Source organism: Cucurbita maxima, unplaced genomic scaffold (assembly GCF_002738345.1).
Source record: "Cucurbita maxima cultivar Rimu unplaced genomic scaffold, Cmax_1.0 Cma_Scf00005, whole genome shotgun sequence".
NCBI classification, from domain to species: domain Eukaryota; kingdom Viridiplantae; phylum Streptophyta; class Magnoliopsida; order Cucurbitales; family Cucurbitaceae; genus Cucurbita; species Cucurbita maxima.
This window is the reverse complement of record NW_019272021.1, coordinates 6,441,315-6,453,283: the sequence shown is the minus strand read 5'-3', so window position 1 is coordinate 6,453,283 and position 11,969 is coordinate 6,441,315. Positions and strand designations below refer to the sequence as shown.

General features: G+C 36.1%; 3 protein-coding genes across 4 annotated transcripts; all 3 read left to right on the top strand.

Moving 5' to 3' along the window:
- Positions 1–1,226: 1,226 nt before the first annotated feature.
- On the top strand, positions 1,227–4,311 carry LOC111480078 (putative glucose-6-phosphate 1-epimerase). 2 transcript variants are annotated; one of them, XM_023125026.1, is made up of 10 exons: positions 1,233–1,561; positions 1,797–1,927; positions 2,145–2,404; positions 2,580–2,654; positions 2,833–2,889; positions 2,974–3,137; positions 3,225–3,359; positions 3,448–3,550; positions 3,641–3,740; positions 3,822–4,311. In XM_023125026.1, exons 3-10 carry the CDS (start codon positions 2,294–2,296, stop codon positions 4,004–4,006), a joined length of 930 nt encoding a protein of 309 aa, XP_022980794.1. In that variant the 5' UTR covers positions 1,233–1,561; positions 1,797–1,927; positions 2,145–2,293; the 3' UTR covers positions 4,007–4,311. The 2 variants fall into 2 exon arrangements, with proteins under 2 accessions (XP_022980793.1, XP_022980794.1); XM_023125025.1 differs by lacking the exon at positions 1,797–1,927 and having other exon boundaries at positions 1,227–1,561.
- A 1,690-nt stretch (positions 4,312–6,001) lies between these two features.
- LOC111479287 (NDR1/HIN1-like protein 6) lies at positions 6,002–7,138 on the top strand. Its single transcript, XM_023123844.1, has 2 exons — positions 6,002–6,145; positions 6,345–7,138. Exon 2 carries the CDS (start codon positions 6,378–6,380, stop codon positions 7,113–7,115), a length of 738 nt encoding a protein of 245 aa, XP_022979612.1. The 5' UTR covers positions 6,002–6,145; positions 6,345–6,377; the 3' UTR covers positions 7,116–7,138.
- Positions 7,139–8,273: 1,135 nt separating this feature from the next.
- On the top strand, positions 8,274–11,909 carry LOC111479126 (ubiquitin-conjugating enzyme E2-17 kDa-like). Its single transcript, XM_023123617.1, has 4 exons — positions 8,274–8,495; positions 9,245–9,372; positions 10,697–10,801; positions 11,604–11,909. Exons 1-4 carry the CDS (start codon positions 8,426–8,428, stop codon positions 11,745–11,747), a joined length of 447 nt encoding a protein of 148 aa, XP_022979385.1. The 5' UTR covers positions 8,274–8,425; the 3' UTR covers positions 11,748–11,909.
- Positions 11,910–11,969: the final 60 nt, after the last annotated feature.

The window sequence follows — 11,969 nt, the reverse complement described above, 5'->3', positions numbered from 1 at the left end:
AATTTTTTTTTTTTTTTTTTTTTGCAAAATTAGAATAATCTTGATCCATCCCAAAAAAAGAAAAAAGAAAAAAGAAAAAAGAAAAAAAGGCCCTTTTTGACTCAAAACTCAAGTAGCTTTACCAAAGGGCCTGGCAAGTTTGAGCCCACAGAAACGACCATCGGGCCCACGACTAAGCCCAAAAAGTGAAATCGTACAGATGCAAATTCAACCGGCTCCAGAAAAGTCCAAAAAGAGGCGTTCCGGTCGCTTTCAGCAGCCGTTGGATGGTAGAGACGCAAATTGAACCGGACGATTTTGAAAATTTGAAGCGCGTGATTCATGAGTTGGGCCCCACCGGAAAATGGTCCAATTCCCGAGTTAGCATCTCACGTGCCTTTTTTTACCGTGACCCGGGAAGTCCGGTCTCTGACCGTTTCTCAACCACGCGCCCAACTCTTCCTATCCCTTCCCCTCCCCCTCAATAATAATAATAATAACTCAAATTATCCATAAGAATATCATTCATGAGATTGATGATATGGACTAAATGGAGACACGTTGAAATTTGAGACACAATTAAAATTTGTTAAACCTTGTGGAGCTCATATTCATTGAGGAAGTCGAGTTCGAGTTCATTGATTGAATAAGCACAATATTGTTTTTCGATGTTAAGATTCGACTTCAATCTCGACTTTTGAGGTACTTTGTGATGTTGACTAATAATTTATTATAGAAAGCATTCTATACAGTATTGTGAATAATTTAGATCTCGCTTCATAAAATAAAGATATTATCAATAAATAGAAGTAGTCATATTTATTAACATCTCGGAATGATTCGATTCCGTTCATATGACCGCAAGTATTGTTTGGTCGTGGCAAGCCTCTTTCTATGCAAATTTTGTAAGTGGGTTTGAATGATATCCTTGAATAACTTTTCCTAGAATCACACACTCAGTCCTTAGTCTTCTCTTCTTTGAATAAGATTGGGTTGACGTTGTCCATTTTAGCCATCTCGGAGATGGTTAATATAGACTCACACACCATTATAGAGCCTTTCATACCCATTTATTAAAATTTAGGTTTAAAAAAAATAATAAAATAAAACTTTGCTTCATTTGGTTCATTGTTTTTTTGCGAGGAAATTCTCCCAAATCTTAGGAACAAAGTTTGGAATCCAATAAATTTATTTCCGGACCTTTTTAAATCCACCAAAGTTGAAATCCAGCTCCTTCCCTTTAGAGCAGTGGTTCATGTAACGTATTAAATTTTGAAGAAACTATAACCATACATCTTACGTTAGTTTATAAATTTCTTAGCTTAGAGTTGAAAGAATCTTAAGATTTGCTTTATTCTTATTTATTTGAATATTTTAAGGTCCAAAAGGAATCATGTTATGGTGTCTTATCTTCTACTTTCTTCCACCCCTCGCGGTCATTATAATCTCGGATTTTTTATGGCTCTCCTTAAAGTAATGCAAAAGAAACAACAGCAACAGAAAAATTCTTTTATTTCAAGTCGTTGTTTCAAATTCCCTATGATTTAAATTTCAGATAGCTTGGAAAATAGTACTGAAAAAGGTACGTTTCTCGGAATTCCATGTCCTAGATCTCTGCAACTCATTAAAAATTGCAGCTTTTCTTGTTTCTTTTCGCCATTTCTTGTACATTGCATCAACAGTTCATGTTTGTAGCTTCTGTGTTCTTGATGGGTCGTGTCAATTTTCTGGTTTTTACTTGAATTCATTTGGGTTTGCCTGAAATTTGAATACCCTTTTGTTGGGGAATTTTGATTTGCGTATTGTTCTTGGGAAAGGGGTATTGGTTATCAGGATTGTCTCTGTCTTGGTCCTTTTCGAAGGCCCTTTCAATGGAAACTCGCACTCTTCTTTAAATGGGGGCTTTGGCGAATATTCAGAAAAAGCTTCTCTATAGCCCACAATAAATGTATATAAAAACTACCCTTTTTTCCTCTTTCTTAAATATATTTATATTTATATATATAAAGGATTTGAAACGGTCGTGATTTTTCGTTATTAAATTTCTATTTCGCTACGAGTTGCGTTACTCCAAATTTCCGCCTTCTGGGTTGCTTCGTTTGCGGCTTTTTTTTCCTTATGCGGAACGATCGGGTTCGGCGATAATCTGGTTTTCCCTTGTGCAGTTTTACAGATCTAAGCGCCATTAATCGACGAAACAATTTCGGGTATTCCTTCAGATTTTCAACTGTATCGGCTCGAGAAATCATTTGGGTTTGCCGTGAAATTTCTCCTCGTTTTCTACTTTGACGAGAATTTTGGGGTTAAGGAAGTCATGGGGCATTCCGCGCCGGTTTGGGATTACAGAGCGGCGACTGAGATTACGAAGGATTGGAATGGCATTGATCAGGTTGTGCTTAGAAATCCCAAAGGGGCTTCCGCTAGGGTGAGTTCTCTTCTTCCATTTTCATGGCATTTCGATTTGGATTAGATATCGCAATGCTGATTACTATCTCCCTCCGCTAGGGCGTGCCTTTTCTTGTTCGTTCTGTTCTATTTTAGGGTTGATTGATTGAATCTCTGCTTCTGGATTTGGGGTTTTTTGGCTTTCGATTATGTAGATTAGCTTACATGGAGGACAGGTTTGTTCTTGGCGAAATGAACAAGGGGAGGAGCTTCTCTTCACAAGTAGCAAGGTAAGCATCTGATTCCTCTTGTGTTCATGAAACTATTGATTGGATGTTTTGGCTGTTTAAGAGTAGCTGTTAGAGTCGAATTGGTAAAACAAAATGTTATTAGAAATTCAGTTCCAGTTCTTAAATCCTGGGTTTAGTTTGTTTGGAGATTCTGAGTTACTGTGTTCTCGAATTTTAGGCAATCTTTAAGGCACCAAAAGCTATGAGGGGAGGAATTCCCATATGTTTCCCACAGGTACATATAAAATTTTGTTCACTTGCAGATCTCTACAAGAATTTTTCTTCATTGCTGGTGTGTTTTTTGTGAAAATTTTTGTAGTTTGGAAGCTGTGGATCACCAGAGCAGCACGGGTTCGTGAAGAACAAGATCTGGACCATCGACGAAAACCCGCCGCCATTGTGCTCAAATGATATCGATGCGTGCTCCTTTGTTGATTTACTATACAGATCTTCAGAGGAGGATTTGAAATTTTGGCCCTATAGGTAAATTTTATGCATAAAGTTTATGAGTTGTTAAACGAACAGCTCTTTGACATTACTAAGAAAACGATTCTCACCTTTACCTTTCAGTTTCGAGCTCCGCCTTCGGGTATCTCTACTACCCTGCGGTGACCTGGTTTTGAGATCTAGAGTCAGGAATGTAAATGGAAAACCATTTGGCTTCTCATTTGCCTATCACACTCACTTGGTGGTTTCAGACATAAGGTAGCTTGAGTTTGTGTTGATCTCCATGTATTTCTCTGCTTGTTAGTTCAGGTTCTTATATATGTTGCAAGTTTTAATTACATTGAAGCGAGGTGAGAATCGAAGGCCTGGAAACGCTCGACTTCTTGGACAATCTATGTCAAAAGGAGCGGTTTACCGAACAAGGAGATGCCATAACCTTTGAATCTGAGGTGATTTCTGTATTTCTAGTTCTCAAGCGAAGCTCGGCTTCTGGTTTCATTGTCTTTCGTAAAATAATGCTTGATTTCTTTGATTGGCAGGTGGATCGAGTATATGTGAGCACTCCGAATGTAGTCGCTGTACTTGATCACGAGAGGAAGCGGACTTACGTGATAAGAAAGGAAGGATTACCTGACGTTGGTAAGATTTAGAATGTGTGATTGATGCATTATTAGGTGGGGTGGGGCTTAGGCTTATTGTGTTTCTGTTTGTGTATGAAAGTTGTTTGGAATCCATGGGAGAAGAAGTCGAAAGCAATGGTGGATTTCGGCGATGAAGAATACAAACAGATGCTTTGCGTGAACGGAGCAGCGTTAGAGAGTCCGATCATGTTGAGGCCGGGTGAGGAATGGACGGGGAAACTGCAACTCACCGTCGTCCCCTCGAGTTTCTCTCTCGACTTGTAGAGGAAATCGAACCGGGACAGGCACAGAAGGGAAGAATGTTATGGTAGAGTGTTAGAAGAAGATGGTGATTTTTTGTTTGATTTTTAGTGGAATTGAAGAAATTAGGAAGTTGTGGGGTATCCTGCAAGCAGCATGGGAAGCCTATGTTTTTAATGAATGGCTCTGCATATCCCCTAACTATCTTCTTGCTTTTTAGAGGAAGAGAAGGGTGAATTTGTTCTTTTGTTCTTTTGTTCTTTTGTTCTTAGTACCACAAACTCCCTCTTTTGTAATATTTTTTTTTTATCAACACTTGGTTTCTCTTCGATGAAGATCTTCAACTAAATGGTGTGTGTATAATATAGGATTGGGGCTTTATCGGGACTTTATAATGCTTATCAGGATGATCGGTTTGATACATTACAATGCTAATCGAAAACTCTCGGTTGTTTTTGACTGATGCTTCTTGATATCAGCGCAGTGCTAATTGAGAACTTTGATGATGTTTCTTGATATTAGTACAGTGCTAATTAAGAACGAACATTCAAGCTTTTACGCCACTACTTGTTTGGACATGCTTATCAAGAACAAAGATGGTGAGATATGATGCAATGTTGACGACGGGACAAGAAGCAAGTCGGCTGCAGTTGTGTTTTGTGGGTGAAAATGAACCTTGTTGAAGCATGAAGTCACAAAAAATGCACGAAAAAGTATAATGAAGTTTGAGTTTCTCTTTGAGGATAATCATGATCGTGTCAAAGTATGAGACTGCCAACACGAGTATGAATCAACGGACTTGAATTTCCTGCCTTGTATATTGTTAAATAAAAAGAAAAAAAAAACAAACAGGTGTTAGTGCAAATAGGGTGGTGGGTCAATATGATTCATTAGTAGACAAGCTTTTGTGGATCATGGCTTTATCTCAACTGGGAATAAATGCTTTTTCCTAACAATCTTTGTAGCATTAAAAAAACAAAACAAAACAAAACAAATTAACAATATTTAAACAGTTTATTGACAGATATGTATTTTTCACATAATTATAAAATGCACCCACTTTTTCCTTTTGATTAAAACATTAGTGTTGTTTCGGGACTTTTAGCATATGTATATAATATAGTTTTGATTGTAATGAATATTATATATCGAAGGTTTGAGGATTTCTTCATTTAAATTGATTTCGTATTTGGGTTCTCTAAGAAGTCAATTTTTAAATATAATATCTCTACATAAATATTTTGGGGTTCCGTAAGGAAATAGCTGCAAGCCGAAAATGAAAATTTCCGTCAATTTGGTGGGGCCGCCCAAATTAATTAAACACCCCAAGAACATTAAACCAAAAATCCCGTCCAACCACGCTTCCGCTGCCCACACTCTCTCTAATTTCTTCATTAGATTTGTAATTAACATTTAATTATTAATAAGAGTGTATGCAAATTAACATTGTTTATTATTAGTTAGTGGGTATTTGACCTGTTTAATTTTCTTTAAAAAAATAATAAATATATTAAACATAAAATCAAATTTTATATTTAGTAAAATGGTTAAAATTTTAGTTTTGTATAAATATAATTGTGAACTTTGAAAAATGCTGACATATAATTGAAATTATAATTCATTTAGGATTTCAAGTGAGTTCATTTAAAACAATAAAAAATAAAAAAGTTAAATATTATATGAACTGGCAGCTATGAAGTAGCCTGCCGTGTACAGCCAAAGTCCTAGTGGACTCGGCAAATAGGGCATTAAAATAGGACATCTCAGCACGTCTATTACATATTTGGCAAATGATAACACACATCTTTATTCCATAAGCCACGTAATCTTTTTCTATTTTTTAATATTTTTATTTTCATTTATTCCCTTCATGGCCTTCCATTAACATTACGAAATAAAATGGAATTAATTTCAAAATTATAGGGTTGGAATATGGTTATTTTAAATAATTATTACTTCAAATGTATAAATATGATAATATGTTATTACCAATTTGGAATTTATGTGACGCAACCACTCGAAACGCCGTGCAGCCTAATTTCCGCCACCGCCGCAAGGCTCCCTTGTCTTCCTCCTCTGCCTCACTCTCCCATTTTCCATCGATTTCTTCTCGTCGGATTATCGGAATTCCGGCAGGTCTCCGGTCACCGACTCGACTCTAAGGTAGCGATCCACATTACCGATGAGATGAATTCCATTTTTTCCCCCTCTTTCTTTTCCAAGGGAACCAAATTCTCTGTTTCATTTATTTAATGCGATGCATGTACTTGACTGATTAACTGAATTGGTTCCTTTATTGTTATTATTATTATTTTTAATCTCGTTTTGTGCATTGATTTTTAATCGACTGTATTTGAATCAGATTTCTGTAGAGAGTTAGTTGAGTTCAGAGAGTATGGCAGAGCCGCCATTGAAGCCCGTACTCCAGAAGCCTCCGGGTTATAAAGATCCAAATCTCACTGCTCCGCCAGTGCCCAGACCACCGGCGAGGAAACTGATTCTACCGTCGCCGCTAAGCCAGAATAACAAGAAGCGACGGAGCTGCTGCCGGAGATTCTGTTGCTTCCTCTGCCTTTTTGTTCTGATCCTGATCGTCGTGATTGTCGCCGCCGGTGGCTTTTTATACCTCTGGTTTGAGCCAAAACTTCCTGTGTTTCATCTCCAATCATTCCGGATCTCCAAATTCAACGTCACCGACAAAGCCGACGGCTCGTATTTAAACGCCAAAACAATCGGTCGCATTGAAATCAAGAATCCTAATGAGAAGTTATCACTAAATTACCGCGATATCGAGGTCGTTACCGCCGCCGGAGAAGGTACTCGAATTGAATTAGGATCAACAATCGTGCCGAGCTTTATTCATTCGAAGGAGAACACGACGAGTTGGAAGATCGAAACAATGGTCAGCAACGAAATCGTCGACGGCGGAGCGGGGCGGAAGCTGAACTCCGGCAACAAAACCGGAGAGCTAGTGGTGATCGTCGAAGCACGTACGAAAATCGGATTCGTGTTGAATGGGCGGAGAACGCCGCGGGTGAAGATCGAAGTGTCGTGCGGTGGCGTGAGCTTGAAACGTCTCGACGGAGGCAACACGCCGAAATGCTCCATTCATTTGCCCAGATGGTTTCTGTAGCCATAAGAGAAGGGAAAAAGAAACAGAAAAAAAAAAAAAATCTTAAAATCAAATCAATTTGAGATGGTAATTACAGTGCGATTAAACTTCATGAACACAGAAAACCTCATGCGATTTGCTACCCATCACAGTAAACAAAATAGGTACGCTTTTAGTCTCAATTTTTGGTAACATTTTGATTTGATTTCTGATTCTGAAAAATGTATGGATTATGATAATCATGATTTAACAAAAATGAAATTAATTGTACATGCTACTCATCATAGAAAATATGAGCTCTTATAGATTTAGGTTTGTTTTGAGCTTTCCAAAAGGGCTCTCATTTCCTAAATTAGGCAAGGATTAGGTGAGGTAGGACTTTCATCTAATAAAAAATACATAATTTTCTCATCAATTAATATTAAAAATAAAAAAAATTAATATATGAATTAGTTTTTTTAGTTCATTTAGTTGACGTGTTACTCTAATAAAGGGGGAATTATTTTAAAGTTAGACGAGACCACTTTTATGGTTTTTTGTTGGGTGTTAAAATATCTGTTTTCGGGTGTATTTATTTAATATTTAATTTTTTAGTTAGCTGACTTTTCTTCTTCTTTTAATTATAGCTTTATAATTAATACTTTTTAATTAGAAAGATAATGTAAAATTTTGAGTATTATTACTTAACCAACAATATATATTTTTAAATCGAATAAATATGAGCTAAATTTTTAAACTTCCGAATTAAATAGCCAACAATAGTATTTGACTATTATGCCCTTATAATTTGTAGGAAACGTATTTTAAATAAGAAGGTCAATTACATTTAATTATGAAAATATATAACTTCTTCCTAAACTTTTGAGACTTAATTCATTAAATTCTCAAATCCTAAAACTTTTATAATGGAATAAATTTAGTCTAATTTTAACATGGGTATTTCATTCCATTTTTCTCATAGTTTTGATGATTTTTTTTAGAGTAATAATTTTATTTAAATAATTTGCGTTGATTTTAAATATAATCCAATGAAAATAAGACTTTCGATATAAATTTTTATTTGTCCAAAGTAACGGATTCTGACGTGACCCGGATCCGACTTTCTGCGTTATTGCCAAGAGTTACGTTTTTATAATAATAATAATAACATTATTATTAGTATTAGTACTTCTAAAAAATGCTGCAATAATCTTGAAAAAAACGAGTGCTGATTCTCCACGCTACGCTTTCGCCAACTAAGTTCGTTGGCGCGTTCATTTCCCTGCATAAGACACTTCCTCCATTTCCCCCCTCAATTTTGTCACTGGAGAGGCCTCTCGAGGTTTCAGTCCATGGCGTCGAAGCGGATCCTGAAAGAGCTCAATGATATCCAGAAAGATCCTCCTACTTCCTGTAGCGCTGGTTCAGTATTCTTTCTACTCTGGTTCCCTTTTACTATCTACTATTCTTCACTTTTTAAGGTCGATCTAGTGATTGCGTTCTTACATCGAGCATCGGAGACTTCCAACAACTTTATTCTTGGCCTGTTATTTGGAAATTAAGTGGATCCAAATGTTTGTTTGGGGATTGCGTGAAATAGTATCAACTCTGAAATTCAATTATCATGTTCACAATATGCTAACCATTCCGAAGTCTAGGAAAATCGGTTTTGGACTTCGTACCACTCACTTGCTATCTCAGATTTAGGGTTCAAGTATGGAATTTGGTTTGCGTTGGCTCTTATCAGAATAATTGATCATATTGTGGAATGGAATTAGGAAATGTAGAAACTAAAGGATGCATTATAGTTCGATCTATCGCATATGCTAAGCTTGTTGAAACAAGGCTCTATTCGAATAGGAAACTATAGATACCGGTGTATCTGTTTTACTATAGTCTAGTACTTAAAGCGTTATTCTAAGAATCTTCAAGTTTAAAACCATGTTGATTTAAAATTGAACTAGACTCAGAACGGTGTAATTGCTTAAGATTTAAGTAGGAGATTATAAATCTACGCTCTGTGTCTGGCTCGATGATTAAATTTTTGTCCGAATAAGTAGTCTGCTATTACCAACAAGGTGTTTTATTAAACCTATTTTGTTTCCTCTTCTGGATGGATCAAAATTTCCCTCGAAGTTCATAAATATAAGACAAGATGTTCTGTAACACAGGTCCTGTTGCTGAAGATCTGTTTCATTGGCAAGCAACAATTATGGGTCCTCCAGACAGTCCTTATGCAGGAGGTGTTTTTTTAATTACTATTCACTTCCCTCCCGACTATCCATTTAAGCCTCCTAAGGTACGCTATCAAATCTTACATATTTGGTTATATTCAATATTTTTCAATTCACTAACACTGTAAATTTCTGAAGCCCGTTATTTCTGCTTTTATCATTCAAATAAGTTGTTACTATATGTGGTCTTTGTTTCACTAATTATTCTAGTGGCTGCAATATGTGTTTGTTGTCACTGTTTTTAATAATTATTTAATTAATAACTCAACGAAGTCAGAGAAAGAAGCTGTTTACACACTTTTTGATCTAAACAGTTAATTTGCTATTGCTTAACCCTGTCGATTATTTTTTGAGATTGTTCAGGAAAATAGTTTAATGTGTGGTATCTGAAAAATTATATTTTGTGACAGATGTATTGACCATACAAAGGCCGCACTTTGAAAACTTAGTATATAAACCACATATCTCATTGGAGGTTTATTGGAAGTTTTCTGCGCATTTTTCATGTGAATATGATTTGCATGTTATTGCTACAAATTTGCTTACTGCCTATTTTACCATAGTGTAAGCACCATCTGTAGTTAAATGTAAAAACTTGATTTGGGGAAGATAAGTGTAATGACTTGATTTAGGTGAGATGATTATAAAAACTCAATTTCAGGAATGTTCCCTTGGTGGATGGAGCGTCCTTGTTCTTGATTTTGTAATGCTAGAGTGTAAACCTTGGGTTTGGCTCTTAATTTCAGGAATTTTATCTGATCTAATTTGGAAGCCATAGGTTCTTTATATGGACCCTAAATCCTATGCGTGGTGGGCTGATTACACCTGACAGACTCAGGGTAGAAATCCTAAGAACTCCGTCTCACTCGAGTGGTGCAATGTGTGCACGGATCTAATTTTGAAGCTGCCGTCCCATTTGTTTTTGTGGTGCCCTTGTCCTTTTGAGCATGTGGAGGTGTATTTTCTTTGATATTTCAGTTTCCAGGTGGTTTTCTGCTGGACATCAAAATTTTATTCTTGTATGAGGAGGTCATCCATTTGAATAAAATACTAACTATCAAGGTCACCTTTTGGGAGATTTGGCTGGAAAGAAATAGCAGAATTTTTCAAGGGATACATGTGGTTTTCTTAATGCAACGTTGAGATCTTATTAGGAGGGCTTTCGATTGGCTTTTGCTAATTAGAGACTGTTTTTGCTTCCCTCATTGGCTATATTGGGGGAAGAAGTCTCTCATCTTTCCCTTCTCTTCTGTTTTCTTTCTTCCTTGATAGTTTTTTCTGTTTTTTGAGCTTGTATTATTATTGCTATGTATCATTAATTATGTGACTTTATATAGGGAGTCATTTACCTATAATTTTTTACGTTGTTTCAATTTATTATTTGCTTAGGTTGCTTTCAGGACAAAGGTTTTTCACCCAAACATCAACAGTAATGGTAGTATTTGCCTGGACATCTTGAAAGAGCAATGGAGTCCAGCTTTGACTATATCAAAGGTTTTGACCTCTCGACAATTTTACCATTCAAATCCTAGATTTTTGAATGCCATTATCTTATGCCTCATTTGCACCATGGCTTTTTGGATCAAGTTCTTTGAATTAACTGTGGTCACTATTTACGATTTTGTTACCTAACTAGGGATTCGAGACACTAATCTGATATACTTATATTAAAGAAGATTTTTTTTTTTTTTTTAATAATTTGAGTGCTCATTGCCAACATTCATGTACAGTTGTATTAATAATCTTTAATCATAGTAATATTCAATCCAAATTGTTAAAGAAGCAGTCATGATATTAAAAATTTAAATCCAAGAACTCGTCATGTCAAAACACAGCTAAGCTATCAACTTAAGACCAACTACTGAAAAAGTAAGTTGGCAACTATATTTGAAACACAACAAGAGTCTGGAGCATACAAAATGCAGATATTCTGATTAGATTTCAATTTTGTATGAAGTTCATACTGTAAGCTTTTAAGGGTTACTTATCATTTAAGTAGTGCCATGAGTACCATCAAGTGGTCGCTGTCCAGTGTTGACATGGGGAGACCATAGTATGTTTTTCTGAGATAGTCTATTTCCCTCCACTAAAAAAAATCCAGACATTTTCTTAAGATGTAGATTGTGTACGGCATCTTATTTTAGAGTATTGAGACCATTTTCTGATCTTCAGCGTCTTTGGTAAGCGTTATTGAGAATAGAGAGTGACTGTCAATCAATTTCACCATTTTCCAAGCTTTGATTTATGCCATATGCAGTTTTTAAGTGGTTGGGAAGGGTTCTTGTTTCATATTCAGGTGTTGCTTTCTATTTGCTCCCTTTTGACCGATGCGAACCCAGATGATCCACTAGTGCCCGAAATTGCTCATCTGTACAAGACGGATAGGGCCAAGTATGAGACAACTGCAAGGAGCTGGACTCAAAAATATGCTATGGGCTAGTATGTATTATGGGAAGGGCATGAAGGATGCTGCTGTTAGTTCTTATGTATAAATGAAAGTTTTCTGTACAATCTACTATCGTTGGAGATTGAAACAATTTTATGCTGCCCAATTTAAAATCAACGTGGTGCTTTAAGCTTGTGTTCAACTAATATATATCAATTATATGGATTTGGTTTCGTACAGTTCCATGACCTGTGATTCTTAATCCTAGATTTCCAG

What these genes read in the sequence shown, in the direction of transcription:
- LOC111480078 (XM_023125025.1), top strand. Translation starts at nt 2,294, where the DNA reads ATGGGGCATTCCGCGCCGGTTTGGGATTACAGAGCGGCGACTGAGATT. An exon ending in TTCCCATATGTTTCCCACAG is followed by an intron (nt 2,890 to 2,973) that starts GTACATATAAAA and finishes AAATTTTTGTAG; the next exon opens with TTTGGAAGCTGTGGATCACC. An exon ending in CCATAACCTTTGAATCTGAG is followed by an intron (nt 3,551 to 3,640) that starts GTGATTTCTGTA and finishes TTTGATTGGCAG; the next exon opens with GTGGATCGAGTATATGTGAG.
- LOC111479287 (XM_023123844.1), top strand. Translation starts at nt 6,378, where the DNA reads ATGGCAGAGCCGCCATTGAAGCCCGTACTCCAGAAGCCTCCGGGTTAT.
- LOC111479126 (XM_023123617.1), top strand. Translation starts at nt 8,426, where the DNA reads ATGGCGTCGAAGCGGATCCTGAAAGAGCTCAATGATATCCAGAAAGAT. An exon ending in TCCTACTTCCTGTAGCGCTG is followed by an intron (nt 8,496 to 9,244) that starts GTTCAGTATTCT and finishes TCTGTAACACAG; the next exon opens with GTCCTGTTGCTGAAGATCTG. An exon ending in ATCCATTTAAGCCTCCTAAG is followed by an intron (nt 9,373 to 10,696) that starts GTACGCTATCAA and finishes TTATTTGCTTAG; the next exon opens with GTTGCTTTCAGGACAAAGGT.